At 42.3% G+C, this 27,183-nt stretch overlaps 1 protein-coding gene across 1 annotated transcript in view; it reads left to right on the forward strand.

Annotated features, from left to right (window-relative positions):
- Positions 1-27,183, forward strand: part of KIAA1549L (KIAA1549 like) — a 112,521-nt gene that overhangs the window by 43,171 nt on the left and 42,167 nt on the right. The window contains exons 3-12 of the mRNA XM_079310131.1: positions 2,526-2,660; positions 4,787-4,899; positions 6,248-6,467; positions 8,450-8,583; positions 10,531-10,693; positions 13,355-13,414; positions 15,545-15,696; positions 17,153-17,324; positions 20,447-20,610; positions 25,842-26,032. Of these exons, the coding sequence (XP_079166257.1) occupies positions 2,526-2,660; positions 4,787-4,899; positions 6,248-6,467; positions 8,450-8,583; positions 10,531-10,693; positions 13,355-13,414; positions 15,545-15,696; positions 17,153-17,324; positions 20,447-20,610; positions 25,842-26,032 (1,504 nt within the window). The remainder of the gene's footprint in view (positions 1-2,525; positions 2,661-4,786; positions 4,900-6,247; positions 6,468-8,449; positions 8,584-10,530; positions 10,694-13,354; positions 13,415-15,544; positions 15,697-17,152; positions 17,325-20,446; positions 20,611-25,841; positions 26,033-27,183) is intronic.

The following is a 27,183-nucleotide window of genomic DNA, read 5'->3' on the forward strand; positions in this document are numbered from 1 at the left end:
AAGCAGAGGTTCCCACATCAGTCTCCCATGCTGTGGGTACATCTAATACTGCCAGTGAGTCACCCTCAGTCCTTCACAGCACTGACTAATGGCACTGCAGGCTCTAACCCTGCACCTTGCATGTCACCAGCCTCCAAGAGCCTGGCTGAGGTCTGCAGCCCAGCACAGAGCACATCCTCCCTTTCTCTGCCATTATCACACATCTCAGATGCAGAGCACGCCTGCAGCACAGTGCTGCCAGCACAGGAATTTAGAAACACAACAGATTTTCTCTTTAGAAATGCAACACACTCCTCTCCATCAAGCCCAAGGTCTCTCTGGCTAACTGAGACAAACGAGGTGTTTACTGGGGCAGCACACACAGCCAGCCCCAGTCCCAGGCTGCAAATCCCTCCTGCTGCTGCCTCTAAATCAGACTTTTTGCAGAAGGTCAGGCTGTTGGAACTCAGCAGGCAAACAGCATCAGACTCCCAGCTCCCTGCTCTCCCAAATCCTGGTGGCTTTCCTGTGGCATGGACAGCTCAACAGCCTTTCATAGAGGAGTGACAGCAAAGATGTCTGTGGACTTTTAATGCTAATAATGTTGTGCATCATGGAACTCAGAGTTTCTCCAGAAATCCAGATCTGGACACTCCTCATGGGATCAAGGACACAGACACTGTTTTGGAGATGGCCATGATGACTCTTGCTCTAGCTCCACTGCCATTAATTACTTCCACTGTACACCTTTCAAAACCTGAACCTGCTACCACAAATTCTTCTGCCACCACTGCTTTTGTGACTGCACATCCTCCACCTGGAGGTGCAGAAAGTTCAGATGTAGCTCTAAATGAAGACAGAAAGACAAAGTACCCACTCTTGTTACCCCCATGCAGAATATTAATCTCCAAGAGCTTTAAATCATTTAACCTCTGGTCAGATTTTGCATTCAGTTGATTAAAAGCCACTTGCCAATGTCATGCCTCCAGTGTGGAGTACCTCCCATCACTTGTTCCCATGACAGCAGTGATGGGCAGCCACAGTTCTGGCTCTTCCAGGATTTTGAATGCAGACTCTGAAAGCAATTTAGATCCTGTCAGCCTTCCTGAAGTTGTAACTTCAGCTTCTACGTGGACCAGTAAAGCATTTGCTGCCTGCAGCTGGCATTAGTATTCCTTTGGCAAAACCTCCAGTCCAAATGGAAATAAGGGAAGTTGCTCCAAGTACTTTTCCACTGGAAGATGAGCACCATGTACCATACTTGGTTGTGTCAGGTCTGCAAAACAAAATTAATACAAATCAGCAGCCACTCTTCTCCACCCCTTCAGCAAACTATACATACACATTGTATAGTCAAAACATTTCAAATTTACCCTTTGCTGAAAAGAGTAATTTTTCAGAATTTGATGTAGATGCATTTGCACTGAAAACATCTCCTGTTCAGTATTCATCCATTGCTACTGCACTGACAATGCCTCTGCAAAAAAAGCATGGACACATGGCTGAAAACATTGCTGATTTCTTCTGTGTTGGAGATGCTTCTATCAGCACACATGGGAAAAGCACCTCTCCATTTAAATGTGCCTCCTGTTAATGCTGCAGGTGCTTTCCCCAGCTCTCCAGAATCCCAAACAAGTGATTCTGGAAGGATTACTGCCCAAAACATTAGGCACAGCACCAGTGCTGGCTTTTCAGCTCACTGACAGCTTGAATGTCTCAAACAGCAGCAGTGTCACCCTCAGCACACTGCTAGCCCAGTCCCCCTGCCCTGTAGCCAAGCCTTCTGGCTCTACTCTCTTGAGTAGTTTTGTCTGTTCTGGAAGATTTCCAGAATTTGCAGACAGCCAGGTGGAATCCCTTGGTTATTTGGTTATGGCTGATAAATCCCCAGCCACGTTCAGTGAGGAGGAGTGGGACACAAGTGCTATGAGTCATAGTCTAGCTCCCAGTAAGATATCAAATAAAGCTTCCAGGGCATCCCATTGCAAACCCCTCCCACCAGTGCTCTGCAGTGCAGTCATCATAACTTCTGTCCATGCATCACCAACAGATAGAGTCTCCTTTTTTGCCAACAACCAACTTTACCCATTCTGTTCTTACAGTGTTATCTGGAGTATCTTCTGGTGCAATACCTACAGTAGAAACTTCAGAAGCAAAACCACTAACGAGAAAACCATCTCCAGCTTCACCAGTGCCAGCTTCTCCCTTCTTTTCTCTAGGCACTGCAAACACACCTTTGCCATCCGTGATGGCTTTAAGCACACAGACACTAACAAAAGACATCACTGCCACCCAAGTGACACCAGATGTGAGCTCAGCAGGAGCCCAGGCAGATGTTGCTTTTGCAATGAGGAACATGAGTGCCTCACCTCTGGACATGCCAGCTCTGCTCACAACCCGCAGGAGCAGCGCGCCCACACTCGCACCCACGAGGCAGATAGAAACAGCATCAGAGCCTGACACCCAGAGCCCCCCGAGCTCAGACATCACCCCAAGGCCACCCCCATACCCACTGACAATGACAGCAGCTTTGGCATCTATTACAGCATCAGCGAAAACAACTAGGCTTCCCCCTCCTGCAGCGGGACCCAGCCCTGCTCCTGCCGGCACCGCCTTCGCCAACATGACGGCAGCTCCCGCCCTGGACTGCAGGCTCTCTGCCAACATGATGGTGAAAACAGGTACGTGCAGCCTGGCCTGGGGGCTCTCCTGCTCTGGGGGGCTGTGACAACACACCCCAGTGCCAAGGGATGGGAGGCAGCAGTGGTGGATCTCAGCAGGATGGGTACGAGCAGCGGTGTTGGATGGAAACGGTGTTGGCTTTGCTTGTGGCTTGGCTTTCATGTGTCAAAGCAGCTAATAGTTAAAAAGATTATTTATTACAAAGCACATTTTATAGCAAAGCACATTGGTTTTAAAAGGCAATGGCAAAAAGCAATGGTAAAGCAGCTAGCAAAGCAATAAGTGAATGTCTAGAAGCCTTGGCAAAAGCTGGTGGCTAAAAGCTGAATGGCTAAAAGCAACAACTCTTTTTAATACATACTTTTACATGGAATTTTTCTAACAAGCTAAGGCACAAGCTCGGACCGCTGCTTTTTAACCTATTAGGATTTTAGTTTTTTATCACACCAGGTTACGTATAGAACTACGCATACAACCTATTTTGTTTTATGTGAAAAATGTAAATAATATTTTTACTACAGCTTTATCATGTTTAAGTCTTGTTTACAACCGTGTGCCTAACTCACTGGCTCCAACATCAAATGGAGTGGTGAGATGAGGTGCTGTGAAGCTCAGGGACAGCCCTGTAAGCCAGGGTGCTTTGGTGCCTGCTTTGCAGTGAGGAGTCAGTGCTGCTGAAGAGGACAGTGCAATAACCTGCCTTGGTCAATGCTCAATGCACAAAACCATCATTCTGTTCTAATATTACAATCACCCAATTCTATCATTGCAGGAGAAATAGGACTTTTGGACAGCAAATCAATATGATTATGCAGAATTATGTTTACTTTTTAGCCCTAATTATACATTCTAAGACTACTGTCCGTGCATTTCTTGATTAGTGCCTCTCTGCTGTTCACACACTGCATGAGCCCTTTCAGAATTTCACTGCCCACATTTATCTTGAGTCTTCTAATTTCTGTATTCTGTTTTTCAGCTTCTTCTTTCCTGATTTAGCACAATTTATGTTTCAGTGGTCTTGGAGGGTCTTAACAAGTTGCAGAAAAATACTTAAAAATGGCTTGTGCTGTGCACTTGTTATAAACATTGGTTTAAAATATGCAGAAAAACAACTAGGCAGCAAAATATGGACAAAACCAGCTAAATATGGTTTGGCTGGTGCACACAATACAGAGCAAGGCTTGGACTTGTTCAGAGATGTCACTGTGGCCCGAACTTGTTCAGTATTATAGCATCACACCTAATTCTATCATTACAGATCCATTTGAAAATTGCCCACTTCAAAATGGGAGGATTTTGAGTTTTCTGTGTGAACAGTGCCACTTCTGGCTCTGGCTGTTTTTTTTTTTTTTTTTTCATGGACAGCTTCTCCTCAGCTGTAAGAATTATAAACTCAAGGGGCCTGGAGAGGTGCCCTGCCCAGGTTTTTATGGGCTCCTTGTGGCAGCACGGTACAGGTGTGTGTGTGTGTCAAAGATCTAAAGAATAGGTACAGAAAAGAGTCTGTGACCTTGATACAGGCTACAGTGGAATAAGCAGCTTTTGGACCTAATGTGTGTTTGTTAGCTGCTGAATATCCCCATCAGTAGTGTGATGAGTACAACAGCTATTTCTAAAGATAGAAGTAGCTTGTGTAGAGTTTATGATTGAAAGGACTTGAGCACAGCTATAAAAGTCTGTCTGCAAATTGCAAGAGAAAAAGAAGAAGATAGCAATAGGTTTATTGAAGAAAGTATACAGATGCTTCCTAAATAGAAAATAATTATGACAGTGGAGCAGCAGATTTCTTTTAGATAGCTGTGGCCATGAGGATGTGGAGCCCTGGGAATGCTGTGCCAGCCTGTCCCCAGGCAGTGAGTAAGGCAGCAGGGCAAAGGCTTGCTGCTGCTGCTAAAGAAATTGCATTTGTTAGACCTTGCTCTGGAAACAATGGGCTATTGCCATGGGATGAATAGGGAATTCAGGAGCTGCTGATCCCCTCAGTTGTTGTCTTTGGAGCTGCTGCTAATCCAGGCTGCAGCTTTGATGATCCCTGCACAGCCAGCACGATGTAAAACAATTAAAGAAAGCAAACAGGAGCACGGTGATGTCTCAAACCACCCCTGTGGCTTCTGTTGCTCCACAGTTCTGTTTCTGAACACAAGGAGGATGATGATCAGCAATGCCTTCAGGGAGAGTGTGAGAAAAGGCCTCAACCAAGTGCTGAGACAAGCTTTCCACCAGAATGTCAGTGCTCAGGTAGGTGTGCCTGCCTTCTCCTGCTTGATTTCACCAAAACAGCTCTCCCACCAAAGAGCTGCAGCTCCAGGGCTGTCTGGATGCAGGAAGCCTCTTGGAAGGGAGCACTGAGATTTTCCTATGGAGAGCAGCCAGAGGTAGCACTCTGGTCTCTGAAAATATAAGGAATACTTCAAAATTTTTAGCAGTTAATTTGATGAAGAGAGAGATGCAAACTTCTTTTTTGGGAAAATGATTAGTGGCAGCAGTTTCCTGTTCCCCCTGCAGCTCAGGAGTGATTTCTGCTCAGGGTGCTGCTGTGCTCTCCTGGATCAATGGCAGGAGCATGGCTGGTAAATGGGGTGTCACTGCTGTCAGGTCCCTGCCCTGGAAACCCAGCACCTGACAGGTGCAATTTCACAGGGACAACAATCCAAGCAGGGAGAGAGCCTGTTTTATTGGAAATAAATGGAGGTGATGTGTTCTGCAGGTAAATTGCACAAACCTCTGCACTGCTGTGGGTGAGAGCAGGCTCGGGTGGGCTGCCAGAGATCTTTTCCTTGGGACACAGCTTCCCTCAGGGTGGGATTTGTGGGGGTCCAAGTTGCTAGGAGCCACACTAACCAAGCCTCTGGGAAGGAAAAAAGCAGTTTTTCTCAAAACAGAGGTTGTTTACTTTGGTCCTGGTGCTTTATTGGTGCAGGTGTCAGCTGGTTTGGGAATTGTGTGCTCCTTGGCAGCAGCAATAAAAACTGCCAGGTTTAGTCCCCTTCCCACCTTTTTGCAAACTTCTAACAGAGGAAACCAGCTCAAACTTAGTGAGGAGGACCAGTTCCAGGGGTTAAAACTGTTTTTGAAAATGCAGAATTTTGAGGTAAAACTGAGTTCATGTTTGGATTCACAGTGTGTCTATTCTTGAGTTTTGGTATTTCCACTCATATAGGTCCACTCACAGACTTGTGTGGGACAGTACAGGAGATATGAGATAGCTTGATTAAATATTGGAAACATGTCTTTCAAAAATTTATCTGCAAACCTGTAATGACAGAAACACACTTCAGGCATGGAGTAGGAGCTGGAAGTTCTCTGTGTTTTTCCATGCATATGTAAAATGTCCCAGTATCTGTGCATGAATGAAGGCCCAGCCTAACCTGAAGATTGGCAGCTCTGCACTCCTTCATTCTGCATGAGCTGAGCCTAAAACTCTCTGAGCAGTTTTGCTGATAGACACTAAGTGATCCCACAGGGTTTGTAGGGATTACAGGATTAAATCCCTGCAAGGCACACACACTCAAGCTGAAAAACCCCACCAAACAGTGGCTGAACTGCAAGTAAAATAACCCCAAACCTGCTTGCCTGTGTCTTTTAGGTTGAAGTGCTGGAGCAGTCCAGTAACCTCACTGTTGGGTACTATGTCACACGGGGCAGGCTGGTTTTCACCCCTGCTGCTGTCACAGAAAAGCTGCTGGCCTATGGCATTGGCAATGCCACTGCAGACATGAGGCAGCACGTGCCACACCTGCAGGCTCTGGTGGCCCTGGCCCTGCCCTGGCAGCCCCAGCCTGCCTACCACTTCCAGCTGAAGACAGGTGAGTGAGGGATGGGATAGCCTCTGTGGGATGGGATAGCCTGTCTGGGATGGGATAGCCTCTGTGGGATGGGATAGCCTGTCTGGGATGGGATAGCCTCTGTGGGATGGGATAGCCTCTGTGGGATGGGATAGCCTGTCTGGGATGGGATAGCCTGTCTGGGATGGGATAGCCTCTGTGGGATGGGATAGCCTGTCTGAGATGGGATAGGCTGTGTGGGATGGGATAGCCTGTGTGGGATGGGATAGCCTGTCTGGGATGGGATGGGATGGGATAGGCTGTGTGGGATGGGATAGGCTGTGTGGGATGGGATAGCCTGTCTGGGATGGGATGGGATAGGCTGTGTGGGATGGGATAGCCTGTGTGGGATGGGATAGCCTGTGTGGGATGGGATAGCCTGTCTGGGATGGGATGGGATAGGATAGGCTGTGTGGGATGGGATAGCCTGTGTGGGATGGGATAGCCTGTCTGAGATGGGATAGCCTGTGTGGGATGGGATAGCCTGTGTGGGATGGGATAGCCTGTCTGAGATGGGATAGCCTGTGTGGGATGGGATAGCCTGTGTGGGATGGGATAGCCTGTGTGGGATTGGATGGGATGGGATAGGCTGTGTGGGATGGGATAGCCTGTGTGGGATTGGATGGGATGGGATAGCCTGTCTGGGATGGGATAGCCTGTCTGGGATGGGATAGCCTGTCTGGGATGGGATAGCCTGACTGGAATACCCTGATGGTGCTGGAATAGCCTGATTGGGCTGGGATAGCCTGATTGGGCTGGGATACCGTGTTTGTGCTGGGATATCTGTCTGGGATGCCCTGATTGGGCTGGGATACCTGTCTGGGATGGGATACCTGTCTGGGATGCCCTGTCTGGGCTGGGTTACCTGTCTGGGATACCCTGATTGTGCTGGGATGTCCTGCCAGGGTGGGTGTGTGGCCATGGAGCCGTGCCCAGGGCTCTCTGGGGCAGTGGTGTGCAGCAGGGCAGGCTCTGCTTGGGTTCAGGTTCTGCTTTCCTGTGGGCACTTTCCCAGTGCCAGGGCCATGGACACTGCTCTGACAGTGATGCCTTGTAGTTTCAGCTTTTACACATTCCAAATATTTCTAATCCTGCAATTCTTCAGTGCACAACTCTAAACTCTATACAGAGTGTTAGCTACTGCTCTCCCAGTTTGCTCAGAACCAACAATTCCTCTCCAGGCCTGGGAATCAAGGACACCTCACTGCCTCAGGCCCCAGAAATGTAAACAAAAGAGAGTTGGGGGAGAGCAAACTTGGGGTAAATAACTTCATTACCTGAACCTGTAACTGGGAGATCAACCCCCAATATTCCCCCAAATTTATAAAAGCGCAGAAACCCCTGTCCTGGTGTCCATTTTTGGGGTATAGCCCCGGGGGGTTTTGTCTGCTCAAAATGTACCTGAAGACCCTGCAATAAATATAACTGCTTTTTATTCCCTTAATTCTGTCTGGCCTCTGTTTTTTAGGTAGTCCCAAAAAAGACATCAAGGGGAGGTGGCAGCAAACATCGGTACAGAGTAATTTCAGTGCTCTGAAATGATGTATTAAATGATAGAAAATATTTCTCACATGTGTTCTTACAATGTTTGTGTACACATACTTTTGGAAGTTAAGTACACTTTTCCTAGAGTGAAAATAAAACAGAATGATAATCAATTGATTATAATTTGCAGGACCAAATGACCTGCAGGATTTAGGATCATAACTTGTCTTTTAGAATGACTTTGCTTACTGCCTGGTGAGCAGTAAGCAGGCCCTACCATCTTATATATCATTGCAGTGGCAACCTCCATTTGTTTGTGGAAAGAATCACTTCTAATAATGCAATTTAATTCCTACATTTTGTCTTAATTAAGGCTAATTTAGTGCAGTTCCTGAAGTGGCATTATTTTCACCTGCTTAATGTGTAAATTGATCATTTTGTTCTTGGTGCTGCACATGCTAATGCCTTCCTTTTTCCAGAGCTGCAGTTTGTGGGTCAAACAGACAATATTCAGTCATGCAAATTTGTTCAGACCATGGAACAGAGGCTCCAGAGAGCATTTCAGGATGCTGAAAGAAAGGTCCTAAACACCAGCAACAACTTAACTGTTCAGGTACAGTGTTGGGTTCTTTCAGTGCCTGTTGGCAAACCCTCCTGGTTATTCTTTGCCATGTGTATGTTTTTATTCCAACACACTGTCACTCTGGAAGGAAGTTTGTGTTTTCATCTGCAGTAAGATTGTTTTATGCATTGCAGGAAAACTTGTAAGTGCATGATTTATAGAAGGCTGTTGCTTTTCATGAATTGGAGTTTTACTGTTTGCAGTTCAGTCATATAAATGAAATTCCAAGTATAAAAAACACAGTCTTCCAGATTTATGTCTTTACTGAACATGTTATTCTGACACATCAGTGGCTTTCAGTGAGGCTATTCAGGTATAAAGATGAAATAATGGAATAGATTTCCTTCTCCTGGTGTGCATATCAGTTTCATACTCACAGGCACAAATTCACCACTAAGAGTCTGATTTTCACACACCTTTTCAATAGCTGGACACTGAGGGGAATTTCATGGTGGCTAATTTGCTTGTGGTGGAAGTGGGAGATCTCACAAAGCACCTGAGCAATTTTGGAAGGAGCCCTAGAAGAAGGTGGTGGGTGTTTTTATGGCTATTGCCAATTTAGGAAGAGATAGGATGGAGATCCTGGAGGCAACATATAAGCTGGGAAGCAAGAGGCTCAGGGGTGTGATCTTCATGATCAATTTTTCTGAAGTTATACCAGCACCACACAAAAGACTAAATCTTACAAAACACTGCAGGAGGGCTTTAGATTAATTGAAAACTGGGGAACAGTTCTGGAGCAGACAGAGCCAGTTCAGAAAAGGCATTGCTGCCCTAGGAGAGTAGAGGGGAGGTGAGGAAAAGGCAGAAAAAGGAAAAGGAGAAATGAAATTGGCCTTGGCTCTCCAGCCATGAGTGCTGTAGTGAATCAGGAGTGGTCACTTGGAGGTTCCCATAACAGAACTACCCAAATTTAAATAAAAAGAAGCATCCTTTCACTCACTATGTGATAAAGATGTCCAGTTGTAACTGGAGAAAAAAACCCAAGGAAATGACAAAAAACATTTGGGCAAAGATACAGAATAAAAAGTCATCAACCCTTTTTAAACCCAGCCATGATCTATGGCTCTGACATAGCTGTGGGATAATCTTACACTGTTGAAAGCCATTTATTCCTCTTGTCCTGTGCTGATTGTCCAACCCTCTCTCCAGCCATTTGTAAGTAGATATCTTGGTCTGACCTTGGGCTATTCTGATTTTTTTTTTAATACAATGTTTTTTTCTTTCGACTTGGTGATCCAAACCATAAAAATGGGATATTTAAATAACATTCATGAATGCTGTCAGCCCTACCTATCAGTAGATAAATAACCCCATTGCCCTTGTCCCTGGGCATAAGTTTTCCAGGAAAACGTGGGGTTTTGTTCCTGTTGTTTCAGAATTTCATCCAGTACTTGCCAAATAGAATTGGTCCTCAAAATGTAATATTCAAATTTGGGGTCAGGAAGAGACAGGCACTGAGCTAGAGTGGGGAGGAGAGCAGGCATTCATATGATGTTAGGAACAGAAGGACATGATATCCCTTAATTTCATATGGAAAATGTGTGGGTATAGAAACCAACAGTAGGAAGGCAGCAGAGACAGCAGAACAATTTCTCTGCATCAAGCACTGAATGATTTTTCTGATAAGAATCCTCTCCTCATCCCACATTTCCTGGTAAAAACAGGGGAAAACATTTTCAATCCTGACTGCATCATTTCTGCCTCTGTCCTCAAGGAACCCTGCAAGTGCTAAAGCAGGGATTAAAGTATCACACAAGTAGAGTTGAATGAGATGCAGCAAATCCATTCTTCAGGTTAACATCTCCTCAGTTTCTTTGCACTGTCTTGGTGTTTTTCCTTTTTTCTTTTTATTTTTTTTCTTGTGTGTGTTTTTTTTTTTTTTTTTAATGAGCTGAACCACAACAACATATTATTTTTTTCCCCCCTCTGTTTCAGATTTTGAACACCTCCAATGTCTCCCAAGCTGTCACTCTGTTTTATGTAGTGAAAAATCAAAGCACAACTCTAAATGGCACTATTTCCAGCAACCTTCTTAATCAGCTGTCAGCTGAGCTGGTGGGTTTCTACCTCACCTACCCACCTCTCACCATTGCTGAATGTAAGTATGTGCTTCCCAGCATCAAGAACAGCCAGAATTTGGCTTTGTTGTCAGCCTCAGGGTAGATTTTCTAGCTACTTTTTAAACTGTATTTTGTTAAACAAAAAGGAGGGGAGGGGGGAATGAAATTATTATTTTTAACCCTGGGTTCAGTGTTAATCTTGGCTGCTGGCAAAAAACTAAGGAAAAACATATATACTCTGTCATTAATAAAAAAAAAATTCCCATGCCAGCTTTCAAACAAAATCATAGTTTTGTGAAAATCAAAGCACAAGAGGTCCCAAAGTCTTAATTTCAGGAGTGCTTAGCACAGCACTGAATGAAATTTAATTTCAGCCCTGTGCTTCAGTGACATCCTCAGCCCAGGGGCTGGGCTGGGCTCAGGCAGTGAGTGTGTGTTTGGGTAGTGGGTGAGCTCCATCTGTTCTTCTGTTTTAAAGAGATGTTGGTGCATTTTTTGGACTGTATCCTCAATTTGTGTGTGGTCTGAGTGCTTTGGCATCCATGGTTTTCTTGCACTCCAGTTGCTGTGAAAGCTCTGAGGTACAATTGTGGGCAGCCCATGTGGTGCTCTCTGACTCTGCATGCTAATTTATTTAAAATGATTAAAGGGACGAGGCACCTGATTATGGGGATTTCTGCTTAATCAGCTTGTTAATGTGATATGTGAAATTAAGCTTGATGAAGACTGAAGTTCTGTGTTTGCTGGGAGTGACAAGAGACAGGGACATGCTGGGTGCATCAGTGCAGAAGCAGACTCTTGGAAAGTGTGCACAGAGGAAAACAAAAACTATCTTTTTTTTTTTTTTTTTTTTTTTTTTTTTTTTTGTTGTTGTTGTTGTCAGTCCATTTTGTTTGCAAACAGCCCAACAGCAGAGAAATGACATGGTGCAATTCTTCATCTTGCTTTCTCTGGGGTCAGTGGTTTCTCTCTGCTGTGAGGCAGGAATCACAGCTGACTTAGGTGGCTGTGCAAACCTTTGGGAAAGGAGGTTTGTGTGCTGTTTTGAGGCATTGCCTATCAAATGATGATGTTTGGAAACAAATGGGTGGCACTGCCCTAAAGGTTCTTGCACTTTGTTGGTGCACTTTTGAATCAGAGTTTCCATCACAGGGTAAGAGACACATCTCAAGGTGGGCTTGTGTTACCATGAAGACTTTCCACAGGTAAGGGGAGGCAGAGAGAGATGCTGTTGATAGAGGATGTGGTCCTGGACCTAGAAGGGATGTGTCTCCCATTCCTCATCAGACAGGTTCTTTTTGATGGCTGCTGGCTGCCCTCTGCTTAGGACATGTCTTCATGGGCCATCCAGGAGCACAGGGGGAAAGCTGGAGGAAGTTTTGATGCTGGCTGTGCTCAGTTCAAGTCTTTGGCCTCCAAAATACTCCTGTTGCACAGGGAGAGGGCTGTGGTTCCTCTCACAAAGGCAGAGCAGGCATGTGCTTGGTAGTCAGGAGCTGTTCAAGCCATTCGTCACACAGCCAGTCTCTTGTGGTACTGCAGCTCTCTGCTGATCCCCACACATGATGAACAAACATGATAAAGCCTTTAGCTAGTGTTTCTTTAACAACTAATGGCTTATATTTCATTTTGGAGCTCTTGGTTTTACTCCCAGTGCAGCAGCTGTACTGCAGACTCATGGACTTAATGCACGCACAGTGTTTACAGCTCCAGACTGAAAATGTTTCCTTTGAAGGGTGTTTGATGCTGATTCACGTGGCAGTGGAGTTGTCTCAGTTTATCAAACAAATATTGAGGTTGTTCTCTGAGCATGTTATTTCCCAGTAGGCTCCAGTGGCTCCTCCAGAGCCTTTCCATGTCGTGGAAATGCAGAGCTCTGGGCACGCCGTGAAATCCTCCTCAAAAGCAGCTGCTGTGCATAATTAAATCCTTTACCATGTTTACTATTCTCAGCCACTTCGGGGTTTAAAAATCAAGGTGACTCAGTAGCAGCCTATCAATGTGCAGAGCATGGTGGTTTTCTGAATTAAGTTCCCAGCATTGATCCATTGAAGAAACTCTGAGCTGTGTAATGAATTAGCAGCACATTGAGCTTTACAGCCTGGTGCACTTTGGGGATGGAGGAGCTAACAAAAGGCATCACAACAGCAAATACCAGTTTGTCACAGATGCAGACACATATGGCAGTAATGCCTTGAACTGTGCACAGTCAGAGAGCACCACACTCCAAGGTGTGCTCACAGTTTTGTTAGTCTTGTTTGCAATCCATGTAGAATCTGGTCCTGGAATATTTTCATATTTTAGGCTAAAACTATGGTCTGGGCTATGTAAGGATTAATCACAGAATCATCACGGAGCCTGGTTTTCTGCAGGGGAGAAAGCAACAGAGATGAATACAGCACCTATTACTTATCCTTCTTGGTTCTGGGTATTCCTGGGCTTCATCCCAGACTCTGTCCCAGCCAGTATTTTGGCAACAGGAGATAGATGTTCTACTTTGTATGGCAGAGCTGCTTCTGCTTACACTTGGTGTTCTTTTTCAGACAGAAGAGAAATTGTCGCCCTGAAAATGATGCTCTGGATCTCCTCTTGGGCCATAGTTCAATTTTATTTATTGCTGTCTGGGTAGCCAGTTTTGGGATGCATAATGTGTAGGATGCTGAAATATTTTGACATAATTTAATCTTCTATTTTTAAAGCTTTGGAGTATCCAAACCTTGATGTCTCGGAATCAACTAGAGACTACTGGGTGATAACAGGTACTTTCTAATGTCCTTCCCTCCTCCAGGCACTCCAGGCAATAATTTTTAGTGCTCATTTATGTGAACACAGAAATTTTACACAGAAATAAGTGGCTGCCCAGTGAACCTGCCTGAACAGCTGGACAAATGTCCTTACAGTCACTCTGGGGCATAAGTGATTGCTCATCTTGAACAGTGACATCTCCAGGACCAGCATCCACCTCAGAATTTGGAGCACTTTGGTTGAAACAATTCTGAGAGCAGCATTATCTTCTGAGAGTTTTGTGACACAAATAGACCTTTTATTTTTTCTTCTCCTCTCTCTCTCTTTTTTTTCTTTTTTTTTTTTTTCTTTTTTCTTTTTCTTTTTTCTTTCTTTTTTTTTCCTTTTTTTTTTTTTTTTTTTTTCTTTTTTTTTTCTTCTTTTTTTAAACCCTGGGACACGGATTTAAATCTGAAACCAAAGAGGCAGGTAGACATAACTCAGGAGAAAGGTGAAGCTGTTACACCAAGGAACTTTATTGTGATTTGCTGACTGTCTGGGTGCAGGGATTTTTGCAATTTTCACTTGAAACTCTTAGGCTTCAAAATTCTCCTTTTATCAAGTCATTTCACAGGTGCAACATTTTCATGCACAATCATTTTGACTTCAGAACTGATAACTGGGCAAGAAAGAGACCCTTTCCCTCAGACATCTTTGAGTGATACCAAAGCCTTTCTAGTTGGTGTGTCTGTACCTGGAATTGTTTAATTCTCAGGAGAGCAAGAGCAAAGGGCTCTGCCATGAAATAGACTTGGTAGCAGTTCCATCTTTTCATAAATTTGAAATAAAACATAAGTTTATGCAGAGATTATGATCCTCTGAAGGGAGTGGTACAGCTCCTCCCAGTATGAACCCTGTGAACCTGATACTCCATTTCTCACCTCTGTGCACTTGCTGGGATGGATTATTATTGATATTACAATGGAAAAATCTGTTTTCAAAAAGATCCTGGTGGTCCCAAAAGACTTTTTCAAAATAATACTGAAAAAAAGCATACATATGTATCAATTGAATCAGCATGTCATATGACTTTTTTTGAACTTTAGAATCCAGTGTCTTTTAAATTCTGCATTCATGTATACTTCAGATGCCTTCATTCATACTTCAGAAATGTTTATTCAGGTTTCAGTGCTCTCAAACAGGGTATTTTGTTTGAGGCTGTACAAAGTCCAGACTTCAGAGTTCAAATCCTCAGGATAGAAACTGGTTAACAGGAACATCTGGCAATAAGCATAAACCCAGCAGCTCTCAAATAGGTTTGAATCTAATTTTTACATTGAAGATCATAAGAGTAGATGCTCCCCTGGGCCAGAAATGGTATTTTGATATTTTTACTCTGTGAAACATCACTGATATTATTTGAGATGAGAAAAGAAGTTGTACTGGTTTGAAAGCAAAACCAGTGAGAGACTCCAAGTAAAAAATACAATTCATTAGGAAAAAAAAATTTAAAAAATAAAAAAAAGAAAATTAAAATACATGCAGTACTACAAAAGAAAAACCACTGACAGTCAGAATACAACCTGACACCCTGCTAGTCAGGGTGGTGATAGTAGCGCACATGAAGTGCTCTTGTTGTAGCGGGGATCCCATAGAAAGGTCTGGTAGCTCTTGTCCTCTGGAAACCTGAGGGTAATGCCTGCTCTGGTGCTCCAAATCTCAGTTTTTATCTGGGTAGGAAAGGCTTGGCTCCTCCCCTGGCTGGAGCATCTCCCAGTGGGATGATGGAATTTTATCAGCCATGCACTGGGACTCAGTGGCCATGAACAGGAGATATCTCCTGGAGGGAGGATGGGCTGTGGGAAGATAAAGATGATTGCCCAGCTGGTTTAAAGATGGCCCATTAGCAGAGGGTATCTCCACAGAGATCAGGGTCACTGCCCCACCTGGTTTCAGCAGATGGTGACAGAATACAAATTTTGGGCACATCCTTACATTGTAACCTAGCACAGAAGTGTGTTATATCCCCACAGGGCTTTACTGAGAGGTGATAAGTGTCCAGGTATTTTTATTCTGAGTCAGCCTGCACCTCCCTGTCCCAAACTGCCCCACTCTACCTGCTTGTGCATGAAGGGCTGATACGTGTTTTTTCTCCTTTCCCATAGTCATCCAAGGGGTTGATATTGCCCTGCTGGGGCTGAACAACCAGAGCTTTGCCAGGCTGATGGAGCAGCGCCTGGCCCCGCTGTTCATGATGTCCCACCAGCAGGGAAGGCGATTCCGCCGCGCCACCACCGTGGGCAGCTACACCGTGCAGGTGCTCCAAGGACCTGTGCTCAAAGAAGGGCTCTGCTTGCACGTGCCCTGCTTCTGTTCCTGCAAAACACATGCCTAACTGAATTTCCTGGGCTGAAATTTCCTGTGTTTCTCATGGATGTCAAGGCAGGGAGGGCAGAATGCCTGGCATTGCTGATCGTGCCTTTTTCTCCATGTTGGCATGCCTGTCATCCTCGAGAAATCATCATTAGTTAATCAGTGTTCATAAATATTTTCTCTCTGGTTGCTATGAGGATTGGTGCAAAGTACATATTTTAGTGTATTCAGCATAATGAAGAGTTCCAAGTTTTTTGCTTCATGATAAAAGTTTCCTAGGTAACTCAAAGCTAGAACTCCTTTTTTTTCCTCCTTTTTGTTCAGAAAAAAGTGTGAGAAGCAGCCTTAATTTATACAGGGTTAGTCATCAAATCATGTGACCCCAGATCATGCTATGAAGTAGAGACTTCAGACCTGAGTAATTTATTAATCATCTTCCTCTTATTTTCAGCAGTTTACATTCAGTATTTTGAACTGATCGTGTTTTGTTTTCTCACCAATTAAGCCAACTATGGGCAGTTAAAAGATTTCTTCTTTAATCTCCAAAAATTAGTTATTTAAAAAAAATTTAAATTATGTTTTTCAATTATTGTTTGTTGTAAGGTATAAACCCAAGTTATTTTCTTTCCCATTTGCCCACAGTTCTTTGTATACAATACAGTTCTTTGTATTGAACTGTATACAATACAGTTCTTTGTATTGTTCCACTGAAATAATTTAAAAGAAGGAACACATCTTACTTGCCAAAAGTAAATTTTTTAAAATTTTACTCCATAACATAATGGAGAAGAATCACAAAACTCCTTTTTCTTCTAATCATTAAAAGTGTTTGGCACTCTCAGGAAATGTAGAGGTACAATGGAAAAATTCTGCCAGTGTTCTGCAGAGTGAAATGGAAAAAGCATGATTCCTTTGTTATCAACCTGGGACCAAAAAATAATGAGTATAGAAGTGAAATGTGAGGCTGTTTTTCAACTGCAATATTCCAGAAAAGTAGAGTTTTCAGTATTAGAACAGATTATAAGAATTCCCATTTACAGAGGACTGCAATGTCAAAAATTTTGATCCTTTCCTCCTTACTGCATGCTTTTCTTAGTGTAGAGTTTTACCTTAGGATTATGTTTGAATATTTTTAAAGAAAAATTTTAGTCAATTCTCTGACTGACTGATTTAATAGCCTGGGCTCTGAAGGGGAGAAGCTCTGATCCTATGAGAGTATTTGCATGGAGCTTATGCTTGTAGGAGCTCTTGAAGGAGTTCCCTGTGAGAACTGCCTCCAAATAGCTCCTGGCAAGTTTTTGCAGTGGTTTAACATGAACACACTTTATTTCTCTTTCTCTCCTTATTTATTTAATTTCATTTATTTATTTATTTATTTATTTATTTTATTTCCCCTGAAGATGGTAAAAATTCAACGTATTCCAGGACCCAAGGAGCCAGCTGAACTGACATATTACACTTTATACAACGGGAAGCCTTTGCTGGGCACTGCAGCTGCCAAAATTTTGAGTACAGTGGACTCCCAGAGGATGGCCTTGACACTGGGCTATGTCATCCAAGTTCAAGCTGATCGTAAGAGTCCTTTTAAAAATTCCATTCTTAATCCCTTTTTTATTCCATTAACTGAACACTAGGGAAAGTCAGAATTAATTCTGATGTTCACAAAACCATTACAACCTCAGACTGGGGCAAAATTGCTTTTTATATAACTTGGCCAAAAAAAGTAAAATGTGGTGGCTATTAAGATGTCCCTTATTTTTGTTTTGGTCAGAATAGTGTAGATTCCTTCTATCTCAAAGGGATTATTATTTTTTAAAATAATAATTTTTACCAAGAAAACTACCTGTTTGTTGGAGATATTGTTTTGACACAGATCAGAAAAGTGAAGTTGAAAAGAGCTACTTGTGCTTATGGGCAGTTTTCAGATTCAAGGTATGATAGTATCATTCAGGATAACGTGGCCAAAACCAATTCATTCTTGAAAAGTCAAGTGTTTTCAAATTTCTCTTTCAAGACCTTCATCAGGTACTGAATGATTGTGGACACAGGTTTATTTCATTTTATTTAAATTTTGATTTTACCATATACTTGGCCCATAGTGATAAACTTGGAGTGTTTTTTCATGCACTTAACAGCTCAGTCTACAAATCCATGCCTTTTGTTAACTGGAATTCTCCACTTTGCCAAAGTATTTCTTTAGAAGGAGTCAAAATTATATAGTGGACTTCTGCACTGGATCTCCTTATAGGTGAAACAGCACATAAAATGGTGCAATTATATCTGCATGGAGGAGCAGTGAAATTACTGAAATAATTATGTGAAATGGTGACAGGAAAAGAAGAGACCACTATAATTAGTAATGTATATATCATCCATAAACATGGGATTGAGTAAAAAGACTGAAATATATTATTTCCAGAGAATGTACCATGTACTGTCTGATCCTTGACTTGATCATGGTCTGCTACTAAATTTAACTCAGCTGAACCTGAGGATCTCCATTCCAGCATTTAAATTCCAAGTAATTTTGTTTTCCATGAGAATATTTCTTTAATGTGTTTTTTTGCTGAAGAAGATATAGATATAGCAGTTTCCTAGCTCTTTGTGCAGTGATGAGATTTATATTTATGCAGGTATTTAGGCAATTATGAAATCATCATCTAACTTTGCATTTCCATGGTCTGCTAAGCCTTGTTCATCTGTAGATTTTCATACCAGCCACATATGCATAGAACACTGTAAAAAGAGAATATAAAGAAATTGAAATTGTGACCTGAGGTACCTGAGATTTTGAAGGTGAAGTATTTGAAATGTAGGAAGTAATTCCATCTTTATACCTTATTATGGAAAAAAACCCCAATTTCTTTCCTTTTGGAAAGAAATTTATTTGCAGCCTGTTTTTGTATTGCCACAGAAAATTCTTTGTGTGGATTTCATTTTTTGCTCATTATAATTTCTGTTCTAGCAGAATGAAAAGTTCTGTCCCAGAATACTGTAAGAAAAGATATGTACCCTCAGGAGCTAATAGCTGGGTTAGATGAGACAGACAAATAATAACACAAAAAAAAAAAAGGATTTTTATGTGTTATGAGCCAGAAACTGAGTTACAACAGAATGAAAGGCTTGTTTCAAATTCCACTGAAGTCTTACTGAGTGGAATGAACCATGGGTTGACTTTAGGTCACATTGGAGACTGATAACTGAATTGAAGATGTAAATTAGGACTCCTAAATGTCTATCCTATTAGTTATAAGGTCATCATTTCCTCTGCATCCCTAAGAAGGAATGAATATAATTGTTCAACCATTGTTTGCTGCTTCCACAGCAGCAGTCTATAATTAAAGTTTCTGTTATTTGTTAAAATTCAGGTTCTTTTTCCTTCCCCACAGCCCTTTCATCCCTGAACTAAATGTCAAAGTCAATAATTAAAAATTCTGTGAGTCTGTTGAAAAGTGAACCCTGGAAGTCTCCAACCTTGCTTTTTGCAGTCTTGTGCTCAAGCTCTGATCCTAAAGATGCTGTTCCTACATCACCCCACAAACTTCACTTTCCAAAAAGTTGCAAATCAGCAAAGAAAACAGGCTCAGGCTCCAGCCAGGCTTTCATCTGGAGAGCTGGGAAGTTCCTAATGACAGAACAAGCTGGTTTGCATCTGAGGTCTGATCCTGGGAGATGCTGAGTGCCTCTGACAGCTCATAAGCTCAATGACATTTGAAAGCACCAGTCCCCCAGGAAATGGGAACTGCTCTGTGCTGGTGCTCTCACCATTGCCTGCCCACACCAGCAGCCAGTGCCAAGCAAAATAAACAGGGATATCATGGGGAAATCCACTAAATATTTCACAAATACAGCAAAGTTCAGCTTTATAGGGAGGTTGTCTGGTTGTTCTTCCAGCAAGGAACAAAATGAAGTGAGAGAAGTGGGAATGTGCCACAGGAGAGTCTCTTATGTGTGAACAAGCTGAAGGTTCATACTAAGAGAGATTATTCTGATGAAATGGAATCTAAAATGCTTTTGCATCACTGCATTTCTGAAATGTACCCTTTTCCTGTGCCATCATTAATATATCTGCAAGTAGCTCTTTCCAACCTTGTTATTTCCACTCCTTTAGAAATGATGAATTTTCTGACCTTAACTATGATAAATTCTTTCTAGAGCACAAGAGAAGCATCTTCTTATTGCCTTATTGATATAGACAATAATTATTTGAGCTAGTTTCATTGTTTTTTTAAAAAAGCTCTGCCAGTCAGCTCCTGCTGAGCCAGCCAAACTTTGACACCATGTATGTTCTTTTGACACACATGCTATGCTACTTTACTCTAGGCTGGGTTTGAGTTTGAAAAATAGTTAAGGATGCATTTCTTGCACCTTTGTTTGTTTATTGTGTAAATGAATCATTGGAGTGATATATTGCATTGACTTTGGAGTGGATGTTTGCTTTTGCATATAACCAGGTTATATAAAACTAAGAGAAGAGAGCCCAGGGATTTCTGAATTCAGTGTTGCTGATTTTCCCCCTTTTCTTTTTTCCTTAGTAAAGTAATACAGAAGGTATTGTTTTATACATCCTTGTATAGGAAGCTAGATCACTTACAGTGTTTTTACACTAATTTCTACTAATTTTTCCTCTAAATGGAGGCCACTGAAGGCTGGAAGCAGCAGGAAGTGAAGCTTACCAATGCCTTTTTCTGCAGCTGTGGTGAAGAACCCCCCAAACAACCTGTGGATCATTGCAGCTGTGCTGGCCCCCATTGCTGTGGTCACTGTCATCATCATCATCATCACTGCAGTGCTGTGCAGGAAGAACAAGAATGACTTCAAGCCAGACACCATGATGAACCTGCCCCAGAGAGCCAAGGTCAGTGGCCCAGCTCCAGACCCAAAACCCATTTCCCTGCTGGGGCTGTGACTCTTGCATAGATGCAGCTGATTGGGTTCAAACAATTATGTTTTTCTTAAAGTCCATATCAATTGCAAGATTTTTTTTTTCCCCAAATCAAATGCACTTCCAGGTTAATCTTCTGACAGAAACATGTCACAGAACTCTGTTTCATCTCCACAGTGCCCTCTCAGTGTTGCTATTCAATGGTTCTTGATCAGGTTCACCCAAAAATAGGAGTTTTTAGCCTATGGAGCCTGTGTGTAAGTCAGACTGTTCCTTTGCCCTTTTAGCTGGCTTTGTTCTTTCCCACTGGCATGAGATTGAGATGATGAATTTTTTCTTTGGTTTCTTAATGCTACAGACAGCAGGATTATTGAGATTTCAGCTCTGTTGCTTGTGCTGAAAAATGTATATTGGAAGAAGAGTTAAGGAAGGCATGATGCATTTGACAGCTCTTTTCTCCTTATCTTAGGTTTGTTGCAGATGGGTGCAGCTGGTGCCAGTTGGAAACCAGACATTTGTATCAAAAATGATGCAGAAAAGACATTTCCATTCTGGTGCCAGTTTGCTTGTCTATTTATCCATTATTATCCTTTCAGTGTTAAGACCAGACCTGCAAAAGTGAAACACACAATATCACAAACACAGACAAGAATTAATATCACTGCAGTGCTATGAGACTCCCCATTGAAGCCTCTAAAATGCAAATTATGCTTTACTTGGGGCTGTTGCAAGTGCTATGCACCATTTGATTAATTTTACTTATTATCTTGGTCCCAACTAAAGAAAAAATGATAAAAAACTTGTACATTCTTTTGACCTCCCCATCATTATGGGATGCTCTCCAGCTGAAGAAAGTTGCTATTAAAAAAAGAACAACCACCCTACTGCTGGTTGAGGCTAGAGCACAGGAAAAAACTTGAAAGTATTTTCATATTTTAATCCATAGTTTTCATTCCAAAAAGAAAGACAAAATTGGATTTTTACTGTTCCTGAGAAACCAGATTTAATCAGGCTGCAAGATACAGACTCAGGTTAAAGCCTGAGTGAGGTCAGGTCATATTTGCATCAGATGGGATCTGCAATTGCTGGAACAAAACAATTGGTGCTGAGCTGCCAGCACCCACACCAGATCCTTTCAGGAGCTTTTCCTGCAGGCTGGAGTGCAGAAAGTCCCTTCCAGAGTGCATTTCCCCTTTCTGGTTTATTTTGAGACTCCATAAAATTTAATTTAATTCATTACCTGAAAAGTGATGCTTTTCCAAATGAGAGCTGAGTGACTTTCCATCTAGTTTCACAGTGATGGCTCCATCAGAAAGGTTCTGCCAGGTCTAGTTCAGGATCTAAGCTGGTGTATGGACTGTGGAAAATAAATCCTGCAGGGGACTGGGACTGGTTTGGTCAATCCTGATTTCAGCATCTTTACTTAAAACAAGGCTAAGGAATATGTTTTGAGAAGAAAATGAAAAAAGAGTTTTATTATTAATTCCAGTGTTAGGGATAGTGGTAATTGCTTGAACTGTAATTGCTGTACTTCATGCAGTTTGGGAGCACATATCCATGCCATTTAAAATGAGTCTGTTGTATCTCATGGCTGAGAGTGCTGATTAATGCTGACTGTGCTGGAGGGGAGTCCCACTGGAGTGATTTGTTGAAGCAGCAGTTTCAGGGTTTGCTCTGTTCATCCGAGCTGTGCTGCAGCATCACCAGAGAGATCCTGTGATGCCTTTGGAGCACCAGCAGCAGGGAGGAGAGGAGGATCCCAGTCATCCCTGCCTGTTGGGATCCCTGGTGTGGCTTTTTTTTTGCTGTGTTTGGGCTGCAGAAGCCTTGCTCTAAGGGGGCTGATGCTGCATTCCTGCAGGAGGGAGTGGAGCTGCCACATCCAGCATCAAACATCTCTGGAACAGCAGCAGGAGCTGCTGCCTGAGCCTGGCAGTCAAGGCAAGACTTTGGTGTCCTGGCAGGCTGAAGGGTAAATAAATGAGCTTTGCAGAGTGACCTCTCAGTTACAAACTCGTGTTTACAGCATGTCTCTTAGGAATTGTGTTGCTGTTTCTAATTTCCTCAGCACTCAGGGACATCTAGATGCAGTCACAGGGAAAAGGAAAATTGAAAAATACCTTTTTCTTTATTTTGATTTTTTTTTCCAATTTTCTCTCTAGCTGTAAAGTGAAAGAAGTATAAATTCAAATGGGCGAAATTCTGATGGGATTGTATTTTAATGTTATTTTAATGCTGTTTTTATTTTAAGCAACTGTTTTTGCTTTGAGGTTTTGGATGGATGTTAACTTTTGACCCCCTTGCTTTCTAATTCACAGCATGCTTTTTAAAAGTCTAGAATCTCATTTGTCCCTTCACCTTTTTTTTTAAGACCATGAAAGAATAATTTTGCAGGTAAATAGAGATAAGATCTATAGTCTAAGACTCACAAGCAAAAGCAAGTGCTGCAGGCCATGGGAAAACAAACCTTATCAGTTTGATAAAGGGCACAGAGAAAAAGTCAGTGAAACTGTACTGACTATACAAATAGAGGGGAGAGGCCCTTTCCTTTCCTTTCCTTTCCTTTCCTTTCCTTTCCTTTCCTTTCCTTTCCTTTCCTTTCCTTTTCCTTTCCTTTCCTCCCTTTCCTTTCCTTTCCTTTCCCTTTCCCTTTCCCTTTCCCTTTCCCTTTCCCTTTCCCTTTCCCTTTCCCTTTTCCCTTTCCCTTTTCCCTTTCCCTTTCCCTTTCCCTTTCCCTTTCCCTTTCCCTTTCCCTTTCCCTTTCCCTTTCCCTTTCCCTTTCCCTTTCCCTTTCCCTTTCCCTTCCCTTTCCCTTTCCCTTTCCCTTTCCCTTTCCCTTTCCCTTTCCCTTTCCCTTTCCCTTTCCCTTTCCCTTTCCCTTTCCCTTTCCTTCTCCCCTCGTTTTTTTTACACCTTTACTGTCTTTTTCACAAAATTACAAGGGAAGAGAGTCCCAGGAACAACTCTCTATACTCAGCCTGCCCTCCACCAGGCAGTGTAATCACAGCTCTCTCTCTATCCATGCATTATTTCCAAAGCAATATTAGAATCTCAGCCCTTGTCAGTATTTTGGATCTATTGGACATTTACATTTGCAGTGTTTCAGGTTGTGATTTAGCCTTGCCAGTTCCCTCCAGGGGTGGCAGAGCCATCTGCTCCTGTGGGCTTTTACAGAGCAGGGATCCAAGAGCAAATTTTATTTAATGCAATATGTCTGCTGATGAGGATGACTTTCTCAGCTCTCCTTTTATTGCAGTTTGTTGCTGGACATGGTGGTAAGTAGAACTCTGATTAAAATAATCCTTCATTTTCTTCCTGTGGCAGATCTGAGCTGGGACACTGCAGAATTCTTTAGTAATTCTCATGTCCTGCTGTTTCTGGTTTGGTTTGGGTTTTGTTTGGAGAGGTTTTTGTTTGTTTGCTTGTTTTTTGGTTTTCATTTTTTTTGAAATAAGATATGAAGTTGAAACTTATTTTACTCTTTCAAAGGCATGGAGGGAGAAATAACTGATTTAATCATCTCTTCTCTCTTGTTACCTTTTTAAGAATATCTAAGGATGTCTTAATTGACACTTAATATTTACAATAAGGCTGAAAACCATTATTTTTGTCACCAATATTATTATGTAGGATGTTGTGCAGTATTTGTCCCTAGCTTTGTTTGCTGCCTGGCTGTGTTGTGGTACCCTGCTTGCCATGGAGGGGTGATGGTGAATTGGCATTTCCCTGACATATTGCAAGTTCCATGGGGGTGATTTGTGGAGTTGTCTGCTCTCCCTTATCAGCATTACCCTGCTCCTTAATGCACTGAAGCTTCTTATCAGAGGAATGAAGTGTGGGAACACATTAGGAACCATTAGCCTCAGTCTGAGCAGGAGTTTGGGAATGCCATGCAGGTCCACATAAAGGAAATGCATTTTTTTATGTTTCAAAAAGTGAAAAACAACCCCATTCTTTTCAGACTGAGATCACATGTGAAATGTATCTGAATTTAGAGCTGCAGCCCAGATTTAGTAAGGGGCACAACAAAAGAAAATGCTTTTCAGAGCTCATCCTTTTTCTGTGCCAACAGCAATTTTTTTTCTCCTGCTGATTTTCTTTTGGAGCTAAACTATTCAGTGATGACATGACAGGAACCTGGAGTGACCAATCAGTCATGAACTAATTCCAAAGTATTTCCCAAAGCACGAGTGAGGTTTAAAATCACCTCTTTCTCAACTTTGAAGTGTTTTCTGATCCTTTCTTAACATTTTGTCAATAAGCTTTTTACTTCAGAAAGAGCAACCTTCCTGTTTTTGGCAAGTTAGTTTTATTTAGTGTAGCAAGAACTCATTTTCCAGAGGTGGTCAGGAATTTCTTTGAGTGATTTATTTTTCTTTTTTTTTTTCTCCAACAGATAATGCAGGTTAGTTTTGTTCTGTGTTTCTTCTTCTTCTTCTTTTTTTTTTTAATTTATTTTTTTTTAATTCTGTTTTTCTTCCAATCAAAAATGCAGTTTGAAAAGTCAAGTTTTGTCTGAATGTTTAATTTTTCCATTGAGAGAATCCACCTTTCCTTGGCTGCTTTGCCCAGAAGGCATGTGTTAATTCTGCTGGGCAAGAATTGCCTGGCTGCAGGGCTCTGGTAAAATGCCACTTCCCAAGAGAAACAGGTGAAATCAGGAATATTCTTCCCAGTAGACAACTGGCAAGCCAGGGGAAATAAAATTTCACTGATCTGAAAAAGGTTTTTTTTCTGGAAAATGTTGCCCATGAAACTTTCTGATGTGTGCCATTTTCACTTTGGCTTGACTGGGAATAAATTACTCCCACCCTCTTTGGAAACACAAGGGTTTTGTCAGAGAAAGTTTTCTATATGGTTTTTTTTTTTTTTTTTTTTTTTTTACTCCTAATTTTTTCTTCCACATCCTCATTCTGTCACTGCCTGTCAAAGTAAATTCTGGGGGTGTTGCAGCAGGGTAAGAAAGGTTAGCCAAGATCAATTTTACTCTTACTAATCATGTTTAAAATGTGTGGAATGGAGGTCTCTTCAGAAAACTGGTTTCCTGTTGAGCATTCACATGTAATCTATGTATTTTTACCTGCCACTTAAGTAATTAAAAAAGTTAAGGAATAGTGAAAAATTTTACATTGGACTTGAGAATTTAGATGAAGTCTAATACAGGCTGGAAATTTCTGTTGTTTCTCCTGTGGTTTTTTTTGCAGCCAGTACAAGGCTTTGACTATGCCAAGCAGCACTTGGGTCAGCAGGGAGCAGAGGATGAGGTTCTACCTGTGACTCAGGAGACTGTCATCCTTCCACTTCCAGTCAGAGATGCTCCTGCCTCCCAGGACAGAGAAACCACCCAGGATGGGAGCACCATCAAAACTGCCAAATCCAATGAAACCAGGAAAAGGTATGGGCTGGGTCTGCTGCCTTTCCAGAGGGGTTTTCATATATGTGCTGCTGGTTGCTCTAAGGTTTGGCACCTGGGCTCTGTGTGTGGCAGATGGCTCCTCTCCATGATGGATCCTTGGCACAACACTGGTCTGTGCTGGATTTCTCTCACAATATGAGAGAAAAACAAGTGAAGTCCAATGAAATGTCAGACCTGCAGCATGAACACTGGTAATTCCTCAAGGAACCTAAGGACAGGTCCTCAGCCACTGTAAATTGCTGTCACTCCAGAATTGGACCCAATGCCCAGAAGGGGGAACTTTAAACACCCACCAAATTATGGAAGACCTCTAGATCCAAAGCATCTACAGCAGGATAAAACTTTTGAAGTGTAAGAATAGATTAGACAATGTCATTATCTAAGGTAAAGTGTCCCAGGTTTGCACTCTCTTCATATGAAGCCTCCAGGCTTGTAGGATCATGGATTCAAGATCCCCAGGGAGCTATATGGCTCCTCTTCTCTGCTGCAGGGTCCAACACCCCCCTAACTCAACTTTATCCACCTTATTTTAAAACCTTCCACTGGTGGGATGATCACAACCTCCTCCAGCAATCTGTTCTCTCCTGCCTTTCCTGTTAGGAAGTTTTACCTCATGTCTGCCCTCAACCACCAACAGAATAGCTGAAAATTTCTTGGTTTTGGTCCTTGCAGGTGAGGAAATGAGATTATCCCTTTATCCCAGCTGTTTTGAATGCTTTGAGGCCAGTTTTTCCTTGACCCACTCTCCTTGGTATTAGATGAGAGGGGAGCTGAGGATGGATACTGAAGGGAAGAGAGGAAAATAAACCTGTTAGGCAGACAGCCTGGATAGAGTTAACTATTGTTGTGTAGCTCCCAGGAATTACACAGAATGGATTTGATAACATACAAGAAAAGCAGCTGACTAATGCAGAGAAATTCTAGAAAAAAGTTCTAGAGAAAACCAAGTTTTTCTAGCTGAGCTGGTGCCTGGTTTGTCATATTCCTTTGGCTGTGTAGTAAATTCCCTGGGATGTGGAAGGAGCTGCCTGCAGGGTGTGCCAGTAGAGAAGAGCCAGCTGCAATTGGATGTAAACCATTAAAATTGAATGGATTCTGCCATTTAATGCCAGGGAAGTGTTGTCCATGCT

This window comes from Erithacus rubecula (genome assembly GCF_903797595.1).
Source record: "Erithacus rubecula genome assembly, chromosome: 6".
NCBI classification, from domain to species: domain Eukaryota; kingdom Metazoa; phylum Chordata; class Aves; order Passeriformes; family Muscicapidae; genus Erithacus; species Erithacus rubecula.